This window comes from Macaca thibetana, chromosome 8 (genome assembly GCF_024542745.1).
Source record: "Macaca thibetana thibetana isolate TM-01 chromosome 8, ASM2454274v1, whole genome shotgun sequence".
Taxonomy (NCBI): domain Eukaryota; kingdom Metazoa; phylum Chordata; class Mammalia; order Primates; family Cercopithecidae; genus Macaca; species Macaca thibetana.
The window spans coordinates 121411192-121426566 of NC_065585.1; the positions used below are offsets into that span (position 1 = coordinate 121411192).

At 55.9% G+C, this 15375-nt stretch overlaps 1 protein-coding gene across 2 annotated transcripts; it reads left to right on the plus strand.

Moving 5' to 3' along the window:
* The first annotated feature begins 2538 nt into the window (after positions 1 to 2538).
* PHYHIP (phytanoyl-CoA 2-hydroxylase interacting protein) lies at positions 2539 to 14855 on the plus strand. Of its 2 annotated transcripts, XM_050801452.1 has the most exons (6): positions 2539 to 3081; positions 6481 to 6674; positions 7843 to 8017; positions 10209 to 10326; positions 12665 to 13248; positions 14335 to 14855. In XM_050801452.1, exons 2-5 carry the CDS (start codon positions 6510 to 6512, stop codon positions 13197 to 13199), a joined length of 993 nt encoding a protein of 330 aa, XP_050657409.1. In that variant the 5' UTR covers positions 2539 to 3081; positions 6481 to 6509; the 3' UTR covers positions 13200 to 13248; positions 14335 to 14855. The 2 variants fall into 2 exon arrangements, with proteins under 2 accessions (XP_050657409.1, XP_050657408.1); XM_050801451.1 differs by having other exon boundaries at positions 12665 to 14855.
* The last annotated feature ends 520 nt before the right edge of the window (positions 14856 to 15375 follow it).

The window sequence follows — 15375 nt, forward strand, 5'->3', positions numbered from 1 at the left end:
GTGTGCGCCTATAGTCTCAGCTACTCAGGGGGCTGAAGTGGGAGGATTACTTAAGCCAGGGAGGCAGAGGTTGCAGTGAGCTGAGTTTGTGCCACTGTACTCCAACCAGGGTGACAGAGCAAGACCCTGTCTTGAAAAAAAAAGTTAATTAAAAAAAAATTCTGGCCGGGCGCGGTGGCTCAAGCCTGTAATCCCAGCTCTTTGGGAGGCTGAGACGAGCGGATCACGAGGTCAGGAGATCGAGACCATCCTGGCTGACACGGTGAAACCCCGTCTCTACTAAAAAATACAAAAAACTAGCTGGGCAAGGTGGTGGGCGCCTGTAGTCCCAGCTACTCGGGAGGCTGAGGCAGGAGAATGGCGTAAACCCGGGAGGCAGAGCTTGCAGTGAGCTGAGATCCGGCCACTGCACTCCAGCCTGGGCGACAGAGCGAGACTCCGTCTCAAAAAAAAAAAAAAAAAAAAAAAATTCTATATATGTATTTAGTGTGTATTTCTGAATGGTGGGAAAATGAGAGATTTTAATTCCCTCTTAAATTTTAAAATGAAATGTGCTTGTCTCCCTACAGTGATCATGTGCTACTTGTGTAATAAAAAGTTATTAAAAATAAAAATGCAGCAGAAGTGCATCTTGGCGGTTGTTTGGTTTCACAAGGAGTGAGTTATACTTGGCACATTATGCTTTGCTCTTACCACGTGTTTCCTCTTGTGATCTGTAGAGAAGTCCTCTGAGGCGAGAAGTGGCAGAAGTTCCTAAAGGGCTGTGCCTTCACCTGTTGCCGGCACGCAGCTCCACAAAGGGGCGCTGAGATGGTTACTATCATGCTTGGGCCACAGGACTCTGTCATTCAGGCTGGAGTGCAGTGGCGCAATCTCAGCTCACTGCAACCTCCACCTGCCAGGTTCAAGTGATTCTTGTGCCTCAGCCTCCCAAGTAGCTGGGATTACAGGCACCCACCACCGCACCCAGCTAATTTTTATATTTTTAGTAGAGATGGGTTTTCACCATATTGGCTAAGCTGGTCTCAAACTCCTGATCTCAGGTGATCTGCCCGCCTCAGTCTCCTAAAGTGTTGGGATTCTCGTGAGCTACTGCACCCGGCCTGGGACAGAAGTGTAGTCCAGATGTCACGTGCTGGCCATCACCAGGAGGTTACATTTTGCATCTCTTTGAGCTCACCAGCTCGGCGTGGGTATGTTAGAGCAGGACGTAGTCATGCTTGGCCAAGGGAGTGCTTAGTCCTGCCTCAGTGCCATGCACCACCCCACATTCTGTGGTTCAGGACCTGGCCAGACTCGCTGAGGTTCTCACAGCCGTTTAAGGCAGGGTTGGCTTCTGCTTGTCTTTGCATTCTGTGAACACTCACTTTCTGCTGCTGTTACCTCCTCTGACTTTTGCACTGAGGCCTGCCGCCTCGACTCCCCCTTGGTGAGTGTCTCTTAGGCTCAGCTCACACCTTCTCCTGCTCACCAAGACCTCACCCTGGGCCTGCCTGGTGTCTGCTGCCCCCGTGCCAATCCTCCCCACCCCAGCCTCACTCCTGCTTCCACAGCCTCCTCTGGCCTGCACCCTGCATGTGCCCTGGAGCCGCCCACTGTTCTTTCTCTGAATCAGTATCTGTGCCCTGTGATTTAGTTGTATGCTCCTCATTCTCTAATTGTGTCCTCTAAATGGCCATCTTCTCTCCCCTAGAAGACTGTGGCCTCCTTGCAGGCAGATGCTGTCGATATCATGGGAATGAGAACAGTTTTGACAGGTGACTGGCACTTCTGATGTGCCAGGCCCAGGGCTGGACGATTTACCTAATTATTTCATTCCATGATGACAATAAACCTGTGTGATCCCATTTGACAGATGAAGAGAGGTTGAGTGGCTTGTCCAAGGTCACCTAGTTGGGCAGCGGTAGAGCAGGGATTCTCAGCACATCCATCTGACTATAAGCCTGTGCTTTTCGCTGCTGTGCAACCCTTTGTCCCTGCTTGTTGCTGGACTCACATTTCCTTGGGTGTTCTTCCTGATGGCCTCCACTGAGTCTGCTTCTTGATGGCAGAACAGCCTCCTGCTGCCTTGAAAGACATTACATTCTCTCCCCAAGATGCCCAGGGCCGGCTTCCTTTGTGCTCAGAGAGTGGGGTGGGCTGAGGACACTCAGAGCTTGGTGTGTTCTCCCACCCCCACTTTCTTGCCCTTGTGCACCCTGCACTGTGCCACAGCCTCTCTCCCAGCCCCTTTTCCTGCGGACACCCAAGCTGCCAGAGGGTTCTCGCCAGACCCACAGGGATCCCTGAGCTGCAGGTCTGCCATCTCTCACTAGAACTGGTAAGAAAATGGAACCACAGTTCACCAAAAGGCCCCAAGGAGAGGCTCCGGACTGAAGACAGTGACCCTGGGTTCACACCCTCCATCTGGACCTTTCCCCTCTATAGCCTCCCTCCCCTTCCCCCAATCAGAGTCTTTGCTTTGGGGCCCAAGCCCTGGGCTAAGCTCCACCCCTCTCCCAGCATCCTAAAGTTTGGGGGCTGCATTCAAGTCAGAGATTTCCAAGTAGGGGGTGTGTTGGAGGGACTTCTGAGGGCAGCTTGTCCTGGAAGAATGGGGGAAAGGCAGCGTATGTTGCTGTCCCTGAGGACATCTGTGTAGCTCCCTGGGAGACCCTCTGCCCTTTCCCCCTCCCACCAGCCCGGCGAACAGGGACCAAGCCTGCTTATTATCACCTGACGCTGCGCAGCCACTGATCCCATTGGTGGAGCCAGATTCGGTCTGGCTCTCTCGTTCTTTCTCCCTTCTCTGCCTCTCTCTCCTCCACGCTGCTTTGATTTCGCTCTTGCCTCTCTTCTTGCGCTGCTCAGCTGGGAACATCGTCTCACCAGGGGCAGCAGCGACGCGCGCTGCACAGCCAGACAGGAGCTGGCTGCGGGGCATGGAAGCAGCCTCCTTGGCAGCCGGGAGAGGAGCGAGCGCACACCACTGCCTGTGACCCAGGCGTCCGGCTGCTGTCCCCTGCCTGGGATCTCATCCACACAGAGATCTGTCCCTGTCCTCCCTGCCAGCTTTTCCTCTGCAGAGCCCAGTGGAGCCAGGTGAGTACCCTTCCTCCCTGGAACATGCTGCTGTTGATCCTGAGTAGCCAGGAGCTGGGGGCGCTAGGGTCCTGCCACCACCCAGGGTGTCCACCTGGACTGCCAGGCCTGACGACCTTGTCCCCTCTCCCCCAGGCCTTTGGCAAAGTGGTTAATGGCTGAATCCAGTCTCTGGGGCACCACAGTTAGTCACCCCGTGACCATTCTGCTGCAGTCAGCGATGCCAACAGGGACAGCAGGGTGGGGGAAGCATTCCCTGTGGCAGGGCGGCTGTTCTGAATGGACATGGGGAAGGGGCACCGGTGTGAGCGGCGTGTGTGTGTGCGCGCTTGCGAGTTGGCTGGAGGCTTGCTGGCGCAGATAGGTCCGTCTGCCTGCAATCATGCTCATGTGTGGGTTTTGAATGGTGTGAGGCATGTCTAGAAACATATCTTTCTGGCACACGTGAGGTACGTGTGTTGGGGGGACTTATCCGAGTAGCCTGTGGGTGTGCGTGGGTGGGGACACTATGAGGCAGTATATTTAGGGGTAACCATGTCCCTTCTCATGTGTGTGGGAGTGTATGCAGACAGGGGCTTTCTATGTGGGGAGGTGAGACCCAGAGCAGGACGGGGTGGGTAAAGAGAAGAGGGGGCAGAAACCATTGTCTGTGGGCAGAGCCACGTAGGTGCACAAACCTGTTGGCACGAAAGCTCAGGGCTGGCAGAGTGTGGCCAGAGGCAAACACATTTTCAAAGTCTGTCTTTGAGCCTGGCGATGATTCGAGAGAGAATACCAGACTTCGGGCGGGGGCTGCTGTGTGTATGAACACACATGTGTGTGCAGGCAGGCGTGTGGGTTGCGTGCCTTCTTGTGGAGGTGGCACGCACGCATGTTGGTGCCTGTGGCGTCCTCTTTTCCCCAAATATGGCTTGTGAGGAGGTGTGCGTGGACGTGTGTGCGTGAGCCTGTGGACATGAACATGTCTGGGTGTGCATGGAGGTGACAGCTTGAAGAGGGAAAACTGCGGGGCATTCTTAGAATGTAGAAGGTGGCGGGAGGCACCTGAGTGTGTAGATGGGTGAGTGGGAGTGAGGACGTCCGTGGAAGTGTGGGATGCGGGTGGGTGGGCACTCTTGGCACATGTGTGTATGTGCATGCGTGCCTGCCTGTGTGTGGATGTGTACATGCCTGTCTTGGGGTGGATCCACACAGGAGTGTGGGTGTTTCTCGGGTGTTGCCTCAACCTGTCCCTCACACCCTGCCCTTCCCCAGTCTTCTGGGTGTAGAGAACTTGGGTTCACACCCACCCCTCTGTCCACCCCAGCTCACTCACTGCCGCCCTCCCAAGTTAGGGTGGGGATGTCATCTCAGCTTTCCCAGAACTGTAGGGAGGAAGGCACAAGAAGACACCCAGGTCCTGGAGACCCCTACCACCACACACAGCTGCCCCTATTTCTAGGACTCCAAGGAGAGGCAGGAATAGGTGCCTGCTCATGGGACGAGTGTGGGCTGCTTCCGAGCGTGTAGGTGGGTGCCACTCAGGGCCTCTTGGGTAGGAGTGTGTCTGTGTTCGTGTGCGTGGGTGCTTGTGTGTGTGTGTGTGTGAGGCACATGTGTGTCTCCCTGAGAGCTTCTCACCAGGATCCCAAGAGGTGGTAACTCCTCACTGTTCCACACCTGTCCCCGTGAATTACAGACTGGTTTATTATGGTAGGGTTGCTTCCAGACACCCAATCCCATCTGTTTGATTTTGGGGTGGGCCTGGTAGCACCCCCATGCTTATTTACCGTAGGATTCCCCATGCACAAAGCCACTGGCATTTTGGCTCTGGAGTGGGAGGCTAAGATGAAACAGGACTTGAGTGACACCTGGGGCAGGTAAGGGCCATCACCCTTAGCCTTCACCCTGTACTTGCCATCCAGGCAACTCACAGGTTAATACAGAGGTGCTAGGCTCTGGAGCAAGCTTAATTGACAGGAAGGTGTGGGCTGGATCCTCTGGAAGCTATAAATAAAAGTACCTGCTTTTGCAGGCACAAGATGCCCTCACCACTAGCTCCTGGGCAAGGGGAGGAGAAAAAGAGGGAGAAAGAAGAGAAGGAGGTGACACTTAGAAAAATGAGGGGTGCCGGGAGCTGGGATGGAGGAAGGGATTGGAAAGCAGGAGACCAAATGCCCCTGGAGAACGCCCCACCCCCATCTACGGTCCCCTCCCAGACGCTGTCACTCCCCTTCCCTTCTCTCTTCCCCATCCCGGAGCTAGGCCAACCAGGCCAGAGTCACAGCCAGAGTCAGCTCTTCCCAGCTAAAGCACACATGAGAGTGACCGTGATGAGGTCTTCTCATAGCTGGACAAGCAGCAGACATAAGGGGAGAACCAAAGGAGGAAGACAGGGAGGGAGAGAAAATGCAGTTGCTTGAAAGGAAATGATAGAAGGAGGGAAAGTACAGGGTGGAAACACCACGGACACCCACGCATGCACACACGCCACACATGTGCCCCTCCACCCCCACATATGAGGGGACACCACCTTAGCTTAATGATCAAGAGCTTGGGAGCGGGAGTTCAAATCATTTGCTCCCTGCGTGGCCTTGGGCAGGTTAGTACCTTCCCGACCTCAGTTGCCTCATCTGTAAAATGGAGATAATGATAGTGTGTCGCTGCTTCCAAGCTTGCATGAGACGTCTGTGAAGTTATGAGCACATGGTTGGCCCCCAATAGATGTTAATGTTAAAAGTAATGATTGAAAGGAATCAAGAGAAGATTGGCTGAAGAGAAAGAGGGATTGTCAAAAAAAGTTATGGGTGGAAAAAAGAGCTTGAAGCCGGCTGTGTCGCGTGCCCCTCCCACCACGAATGTGTCCACATGCACCAACGTGGCACTTGTCCTTCCAGCCATGTACCGTGGCAACCCTTGCTGACCCCAGCGAGGAGAGAGGCCTGAATCCGAGGGCCCTGGCACCTGTGAGCTCTTGGCTGTCACCTGCCCCAAGCCTCGCACCTCCGCTCCACAGCAGGTGCTTCCTGTGTTTCCTCCGCCTCTCACCCGTCCTCTCCACCCCCACCCCTTTCTCTTTTCACGCCTGCTGGCTGAGGGCCCCCTCCCTCCTCGGCTCCATCTGCTGCAAATCTGTCCCCGCCCGGCTTTGCAGCGTTCCCACTGCCTCTGCCACCTGTCAGGTGCCGTCTGCTCTGCAGACCCCTCCGAGGAGAGCAGAGAGCCCCCCGGGCAGGCACCCCATTCCACCCTCTATCAACCTTCTCCAGCCTCCCCTGTGCAGTCTTTCCCATCTAATTCATGAGGCAGGTGGATTCCAGGGGTCCTTGAGGTTCCGCCTCAAAAGGGCTATTGGGAAGAGGACATTCCAGAAAGCTCGCTGGGGGCAAGGGAGATACTGACCCTTTTCCTCCTCCTCAGTCCCCACAGGAGACAACCCTGACGGGAGCATGGAGCTGCTGTCCACGCCCCACAGCATTGAGATCAACAACATCACCTGCGACTCTTTCCGCATCTCCTGGGCCATGGAGGACAGTGACCTGGAGAGGGTCACCCATTACTTCATTGACCTTAACAAGAAGGAGAATAAGAATTCCAACAAGTTCAAGCACCGGGTGAGTAGAAGGTGTCCCAGGAGCCCCTTCCCAGCTCCTGTTCCTGAAGGAAGCCAGATAAGGGAACACCTGGAAGTGATGGCTTGGAGTCAGAGGCCTGGTTAAAATCCACACTCTTCTTCCTGTGTCATTTTGGGAAAGTTACATGACCTCTCTGAGCCTGAGCTCCTTCCCTGGTGAAGAGGGAATAACAATGCCGAGCCTCGCGGGGTCGTGGAGAGGATGCAGTGAGTCATGTTTGCGTGGTGCTTGGCCCAGCGCCTAGCACAGAGGGAGCGCTGTTATCAGCGCCACGACTGAGACTTCAAGCAGGGGCAGAGAGCCCGGGTGGGGTGGGGCCGCAGGCATCGCCTATGGGGATGACGTCTCAAGTCTCGACAAAGCCCCGGCTCAGGGCACAGCCTCGCTGTTGGCTGGATGGGCCACGCGGGCCTCGGTCTGGGCGGGGCCCTTTTGCTGTGGCCTCAGTTCTCCCTCTCCGGCCCCTCACCTGCTGGCCTGCCATTTGCTTGACTTAGAAAAGGAATAGGAGAGAGTCTTCCGTGGGTGTGTCCTTTTCTGGGGTTAAAAGCCAGTGTGGGGGTGGGTGGGAGGAAGCCCCCCATCCTCTCAAGCTGGCAGAGGCAGGGGGAGTGAGGCGGCCAGCTGGCTCCCAGGCCGACGGCACCGGCGTGGGTTACTCACCCGCTCTCTTTCTCTGGAACCGGCTCTCCCGATCTGGGTGTCTTTTGGCAGGCCAGTTGCCACGGTGACGTGAATGTTCAACACCACCCCCTTAACCCTCCCCCCCAAAGAATAAGGCATATTTTCCCTTCCTCCCTGGCTTCTCAGCATTTGCCGTTGCCGTGGAGACGGCACTGCAGTGTGCAGAGCTCTCAAAGTCTCCTTAAAAAATGAAGGCCTTGCCGCCCTCAACTTCGTGGCTTTTCCCCTCCGTTCCCAAGAGAACAGGGTGTCAGGGGGGTTCGAGGAGGGGCCAAGACTGGGGAGCGTCTGTGTGGCCTTCCCAGGAAAATGGTGGCCAGGATAGGAAGCCAACGGATCCTCAAGATTGGTCCTGCTCAGGATAAACAGGGCCATCTGGGGAGTGGAGATTCTGGGGTGACGCCCAGATCGGGCATGAACCCCTGTTTGACGCCCGGCTCTCTGTCTGTACCCCATTTCTCAGGATGTCCCCACCAAGCTCGTGGCCAAGGCAGTGCCGCTGCCCATGACGGTGAGAGGCCACTGGTTCCTGAGCCCCCGCACGGAGTACAGCGTGGCCGTGCAGACGGCAGTGAAGCAGAGCGATGGGGAGTACCTGGTGTCCGGCTGGAGTGAGACAGTGGAGTTCTGCACTGGGGGTGAGACCCTGCTTTCATGCCCCTGTCCTGCTGCTTGGCACGTCAGGCTTAGTTGTGGTCAAAGCGGGGCTTCCTGGCAGTCGAGCAAACACTGACGAACGCCTTCTGTCCACCAGGCAGCATGCTTGGGCCACAGGGAAGGCACACAGGCATGACACCCTCCCTGCCTCCAAAAGCCACCCTTTCTCTTCTCTCACTGGAGGCAGATGTGAACCCCGCTAATCATGTTGGCAAGACCACTTCCATTAAGAAAGGGAGTTACTTTTCTGGCTTGGTACCAGATCACAGGCATCTTTGTAAACACTGTGGTCAAAGGTGCATGATGTAACATTTGCCATCTTGACCATTTTGAAGTGTACAGTTCAATGGTATTAAGTATATTCACATTGTTGTGCAGCCAATCTCCAGAACCTTTTTTTCTTGGAAAACCAAAACTCTATACCCATTAAACAACCACCCCCCGTTTCCCTCTGCCGGCTACCATTCTACTTTCTGTTCCTATGAATATGAGTCCTCTAAGTATCTCATATCAGTAGTACAATTGTACAGGATTTGTCTTTTTGTGACTGGAATATACCAGGATTTACTTCCTTTTTAAAACTGGATAGTATTTCATTGTATGGATAGACCACATTTTGCTTAATCAATTATCTGTCAATGTGCACTTGGTGGAGCAATCACATTTCGCTTGTTCTGAGCCTCCACGTAGCCTGGGAAAATGGTCCCTGGTCAACGGCCCTGCAAACTCTCTTAGCAGAACTTAACTTGTAGACTCCAGCACAAACAGCGGGCTTATGTGTGCTTGGTCACTCGTGACTCAGGGTCTGTCCCCACAAGATTGCATTCTTTTGGTGTTCACGGTGAGAGCTGCTCCAGATCTCTCTGTCACACGGAAGGGGCACAGAACATTCTCAGCCCCGGGCCTCTGAGGCTGCTGGCTCCATCCTTTGCCAAGATTTATGCCCCAAGTCTCCTTGAGCTGCTGTTGTCTTTTGAGTGGTGCTTTTTCTTTTTTTTTTTCTCCTTCTGTCTTTTTTTTTTTTTTTTGAGATGGAGTCTCGCTCTTGTCGCCTCCTGGCTGGAGTGCAGTGGTGTGATCTTGGCTCACTGCAACCTCTGCCTCCCTGATTCAAGCGATTCTCCTGCCTCAGCATCCTGAGTAGCTGGGATTACAGGCGCCCACCACCACGCCTGGCTACTTTTTTTTGCATTTTTAGTACAGATGGGGTTTCACCATGTTGGCCAGGCTGGTCTTGAACTCCCGACTCAGGTGATCCGCCCGCCTCGGCCTCCCAAAGTGCTGGGATCACAGGCGTGAACCACCGCGGCTGGCTGAATGGTGCTTTTTCTTAGTTCTGCTGCAGAACCCCACGCTCTGGAGGCCTCTTGCTCCTGGAGGGGAAAGCTCGGTTTCCCCTGAGACCTCCATGTGCAGTGGGCATTTAATTCAAATTGGGGATCTGGCTGCAATCCAGTCCACACTCCTCTCTCCAAACCAAGCACCCTGGCCAGGGATGCATCCACAAAGAGGGAAGGGCAGCTTCCTCCTTTGTACCAAGGAGCTGTATGTGCCAGCAGCAGCCTTCCTGGGGCTCCAGGGTTCAATGTTGCTATCCTGTTTCCAGCCTTCCCTGTTTCTCCTGAGATGCTCAAGCTGAGAGCCATTGCTCCAGACCCAGGACTGCCTAAACATTGCCTGGTCTCGCTTCTCCCTAGCCCCTCAGGAGCCCTCACCTGTGGCTACAGCTGGCTTCCATGGGGGTGGTGTGGGGAGCCTCCTATCTACTGGATTTGAGGGGCTTTCCCAAAAGGACCTCAAGCCCTCTCAAGTCTTCCTTTTTCCCATGAGTCCTCTTTTCACATGAGGATAGCCTGGGATCACAGCCCCTGGGCACCCTGGCGGGATTACTGGGCGACCCTCTGCCTTTTTGTGACCCAGAGAGCCCCAAGACTCTGGCATTGTGGTTGCAGAGGTGATGAGGACAGACAGCATGCAGCGCTCTGTGTTTCCAGCAGAGGCCAGCTGGCCTGTTCCCATCTGAGTTTAAGGTTCTGCGACTGTCTAGTCGCCTCTGCTGTTCTGACAGACAGAGGTTGGCCGGCACGCACAGGGTGGGGTGGGGTGGGGACAGGAGGTGTTTGTGCTCCTCAGCTGGCCCTCAGCTCACCCACTGCATCTGGGATCTTGCAGATTATGCCAAGGAGCACCTGGCTCAGCTGCAGGAGAAGGCCGAGCAGATCGCAGGCCGCATGCTCCGCTTCTCCGTCTTCTACCGCAACCATCACAAGGAGTACTTCCAGCATGCCAGGTATGGGTGCGGGCTCCCGGCTGGACCTGCCAGGCCTCTCCTCCCTCCCAGCCCTTCCTGTTCCTGTCCTGGCTGTCTGAGGTCACCCCCACCCCCGTGGCTGCCAGTCCCTCCTCTAGGATTGACATGCCCTGACGTCACCAGGCTGGCTCTGAAGAGACTGCTGCTTTGGGGATTGGGCTCAGGGAAGATCAAGGGCTCTGGGGACAGGGCCTTCTGCAAGAGTGTTGTACTAACGAGCCTGGGAGAATGAGATCTGGGTTTGCTCCCGCTCTGGGACAGTTCTTTTCATGGGGGTCTACCACCACAGGTCTCTCTGATTCAGGCCCTGGGGCCAAAGGGGAGGTGGCAGGGAGTGCATAAAATGAGTGTTCTGATCACAAAAGGTTTGAGGAAGCACCCAGCTCATCGCTTTTCAAACTGGGTGCTCCCTCCAGGGAGACATGTCAGTGAACCCCTTAGAATGCTGCCATGGGGTTGGGGGGACCAGAGGATGAGGCTTGGTGGGCCCCACACCTGATGTCCAACCAGAGCAGCCTCAATTTTATTTGCCTGTGAGCCTTCCACGTATAATTTCTTTTGGGGGAAAAAAGAGAGAGATGCTGCAGTCTAAAAGTGTTCGAAAATTGGTGATCTGATCCAACACCCTTGGCCTACAGAAGAGGAGCACGAGGCCCAGAGGGAAGCAGCTTGTTCATTCGAGCCAGGGAGTCACTTGTCACTGAAGACAGCCAGGATCAGGCAAGAGTGAGGCAGGACCAGGAGTACCCACCCTCCCCAGGCCTGCTGGAAAGTGCTCCAAGACCACATCCTTCTGAGGCTCAGCCAGGGCAAGCAGCTGCTCTGCCTCTTTTTTTTTTTTTTTTTTTTTGAGACGGAGTCTCTCGCTGTCACCCAGGCTGGAGTGCAGTGGCGTGATCTCCGCTCACTGCAACCTCTGCCTTCTGGGTTAAAATGATTCTCCTGCCTCAGTCTCCTGAGTAGCTGGGACCACAGGTGTGCGCCACCATGGCAGGCTAATTTTTGTATTTTTAATGAAGCGGGGTTTCACTATGTTGGCCAGGCTGGTCTCAAACTCCTGACCTCAGGTGATCCACCCACCTCGGCCTCCCCAGGTGCTGGGATTACAGGCATGAGCCACTGTGCCTGGCCTCTGTCTGCCTTTATCCTTAGAGTCAGGGCAGTTTTAACCTCAGGGCAGTGAGGACCTTGGGAGTCTTTGGGGTTTGTATTAAAGAAGCAAGGCCTGCTTGGTGGCTCAAACCTGTAATCCCAGCATGTTGGGAGGCCAAGATGGGATCACTTGAGCCCAAGAGTTCAAGATGAGCCTGAGCAACATGGTGAGAACCCAATCTCTACAAAAAATTTAAAGAATTAGCCAGGTGTGGATCACTTGAGCCCAGGAGTTCGAGCTTGCAGTGAGCTGTGATTGTACCACTGCACTCCAGCCTGGAAAGTGAGTCAGTGGCCCAGTTTGGACTCCTTTATCAGGGAGAATGAGAGAGACAGGGAGCACCCATGTGTGCCAGGCACCTTACTTGGTGCCAGGATGTAAAGATAAAGGCAGAGTTCACCCTTTTGAGAACCTCAGAATCCAGTCAGCGAGACAGTATGGAAAGATTTCATGTGAAAGGTACGTGTAATTGTTGAGCACAGTTCAGTGTCCTGGCTGATGAAGTGGCTCACACCTGCAATCCTAGCACTTTGGGAGGCCAAAGCCGGAGGATCACTGGAGGCCAGGAGTTCAGCCTGGGCAACACAGTTAGAAGACTGGGTGTCCTGCACATAGTAGGCAGCCAAATATTTGTCAAGTGCGGGTGTCTGCTGTTCCTGGAAGGTTTTAGTGGGGAGCAGACGCGTGGCTGAGGCTTGAAGGCTGATTAGAAGTTTGCCAAGCCAGCTGGAGGAAGGTGGAGAGGGCGGTCAGTGCAGCAGAGGGAAGAGTCCTGCACAGGGGGCACAGAGGCAGGAGACTGCGTGTGCAGGAGGTGGGTAAGTAGGTGTGATGGCAGGAGGTGGGGAGTGGCGAGGAGACCAGAGAGATCACATCATGAGCCGCCATGCTTTTCACGCACGCCCCATCAAAGGGTTTCAAGTTGGGGAGTGACAGCTTCACATCTCTTCTCTGAGAAGGAGTGGGCTGGATGAATCCCTCTCCAGGGCCCTCTCTGCTCTTGCATTCTGGAATGTTCTATTTGCAACTAGTGGAGGCGGCTGGGGGAGGGCTGGGAGCTGGGCTGGCTCCCTCCCTCCTCGACCACACGCAGCAGCCAAGCCTCAGCCCGGCTCACCAGCCGCATCTTCTCTTCCCTTTGGCGTGTCTCCCTGGGGTGGGCAGGACCCACTGCGGGAACATGCTGCAGCCCTACCTGAAGGACAACAGCGGCAGCCACGGCTCCCCAACCAGCGGTATGCTCCACGGGGTCTTCTTCAGTTGCAACACGGAGTTCAACACGGGCCAGCCCCCGCAGGATTCCCCCTACGGCCGCTGGCGCTTCCAGATCCCAGCTCAGCGCCTCTTCAATCCCAGCACCAACCTCTACTTTGCGGACTTCTACTGCATGTACACGGCCTACCACTATGCTATCCTGGTGCTGGCGCCCAAAGGCTCCCTGGGGGACCGCTTCTGCCGCGACCGCCTGCCCCTCCTGGACATTGCTTGCAACAAGTTCCTGACCTGCAGCGTGGAGGATGGGGAGCTGGTCTTCCGCCACGCCCAGGACCTCATCCTGGAGATCATCTACACCGAGCCTGTCGACCTGTCCCTGGGCACCCTGGGGGAGATCAGCGGTCACCAGCTCATGAGCCTGTCTACTGCCGATGCCAAGAAGGACCCCAGCTGCAAGACCTGCAACATCAGCGTGGGCCGCTAGGGACTCCTGGGGAGCTGGGGGGCGAGGGAGAGAGGAGCAGAAGGTGGAGGTGGGTAGCCCAGGTTCAGGGAGCTTGCTTTCTCTCTCCTACCCCCCTGCTCCCTCCACTCTGCCCAGCTGCCCTCCCCCCGCCCCTTGGCATTGGAGGCAACAGACAGTGGTCCTCTTGGTAAGTGTGGCCCACCCCCGGCCTGGTGGACATGGAAAGGCTTCTCCTCCTCCATAGTTGGCAGCTGAGCTGGATTTCTGGAGAACTTCCCTTTTCCTCTGGTTTCCTTGTCCTACTGTTCTTTGCCTCATCCAGGTCTCTATGTCCCAAAGACCTGCCCACCTCCTGGGGCTCTCCCAGGGAAGCCCCTCTGGGCCAAAGCCCACGTGTAGCTTGGCTGCCTCCAGAGGAGATGCAGAGAGCTGTGGGGCGATCTTTCTTAGTCCCACTCACCCCACTCAGGGCCAACCACAGAATGCCCCCTCCCTGCTGAGCTGGGTCTCTGGGGCTTCCCACTCCAGGCCCGGATCCCTTCCTTCTATAAATAGTCTCCTGCACCACCATGACACCCTGGCTGCTCCTTGCCCCAAAGAACCCTCTTCCTGCATGGGAGAGCTGTCCCTCCTTCTCCACCTGCCCACCGGGACACTCCCCCTGCTCTCTAGAAAGGAATTCTCTTTCTTCTCTTGGCACTGGGGGCGTCAGGCTGTCGGGTGTTCCTTCCTCCCATACCCTACCATACCTTCTCCTTGCTTAGAGTATGGGGGTCTGAGACAGCAGCCACTGGGGTTGAGGAGGGGGAGGAGACCCCTGAGACCCAGAAGTGCCCCTTCCTCAGCTGGGAGTGGGCCGCCTCATGCTCTGCTGGGGCCTGGCATGGAACATGAGATCTGCAAGCTGTCCCGCGGGCCCCGGCACCCCGCCCAGCCGTGCACTTTGCTCACTCGCTCTGCCATGGTGCCGTGACTGTACTGTGCCCGTGCGTGACCTGGACTGTGGACCCTCTGCTGCTCCACCTCTCCCCTACCCACTGGCTCTGTCTGCTCTCCTGCCACCCTGCTGGCCGGGAGCCCCTCCCCGGGGAGTTCTTGGTGACGTCCTTCCCGGGCCTCCTTGTGTTTTTGCCTCATTCCTACTGTCGCACAGGTCACCAGGGTGGACTCCCTACAATCAGCAAAGCAAACAGAGAGCCTGTGGGAGGGGCTGACAGCAGCCGCCGGCTGTTTAGGGGATGACGGAGGTGACATCAGGCGGAGAAGAGTGCAGCCTCACAGTGACTTTCTCAGAGGTGACGGAGATGATGGATGAGCAGCTGGATTTCCATGACGAAGGACGGAAGCAGCGGCAGGCCGGCAAGACCATACCTCGGTGAGGGGCAGGTGGACAACCGTCGCCTCTCTGTAGCCAGGGGGAATTGTGTGGCCAGCTGTCTCTCTGGGATGGGTCAGGAGGCCTGGAGGCTTCCCGGGGAAAGAGGTGTGGAGAAGGAGAGAACATGGCCCAGGCCCTTTCCTTCCCCCTGTGCTGACAGCATTGCTGTAGGGGTGGCCTGCTGCCCTCCCCTGGCCCTCATGTTCCCCCGGGGCTGGGGTCCGCCTGCCTGTGCTGTGCTTGCGACGTGCATCAATAAACCACCATGGCCTGAGGGCCCTGCTCGTCTCAGTCCATTTGAGCTGCTGTGACACAATACCACAGACTGGGTGGCTCAAAAACCACAGATTCATTTCTCATAGTTCTGGAGACTCAGGAGGTCAAGATCAAGGTGCTGGCAGAAGCTGTGTCTGGTGAGGGCCTGCTTCACAGATGGCTCGTTTCACTGTGTCCTCACAGGGTGAAAGGGATGAGCAAGCTCTCTTGCCCCTCCTTTTTTTTGTAGAGTTGGGGGGTTTCACCTTGTTGCCCAGGCTGGCCTCAAACTCCTGGCCTCAAGTGATCCTCCCACCTAGGCCTCCCAAAGTGCTTGGGATTATAGGCATGAGCCACTGCTCCAGGCCATCTTGGGCCCATTTCATAAAGGCACTAATCCCATTCATGTGGCCCCACCCTCATGACCTCAGCTACTTCCAAGGCCCCGCTTCCTAAAACCATCACCTTGGAGTTAGAATTTCCACCTAGGGCTGGGTGCGGTGGCTCACGCCAGTAATCCCAGCACTTTGGGAGGCTGAGGCAGGTGGATCACAGGAGATC

Bases quoted from the DNA above. Each gene is read 5' to 3' on its own strand.
- PHYHIP (XM_050801451.1), top strand. From the start codon at position 6,510: ATGGAGCTGCTGTCCACGCCCCACAGCATTGAGATCAACAACATCACC. The intron at 6,675-7,842 runs GTGAGTAGAAGG...CCCATTTCTCAG, and splicing joins CCAACAAGTTCAAGCACCGG to GATGTCCCCACCAAGCTCGT. The intron at 8,018-10,208 runs GTGAGACCCTGC...GGGATCTTGCAG, and splicing joins AGTGGAGTTCTGCACTGGGG to ATTATGCCAAGGAGCACCTG.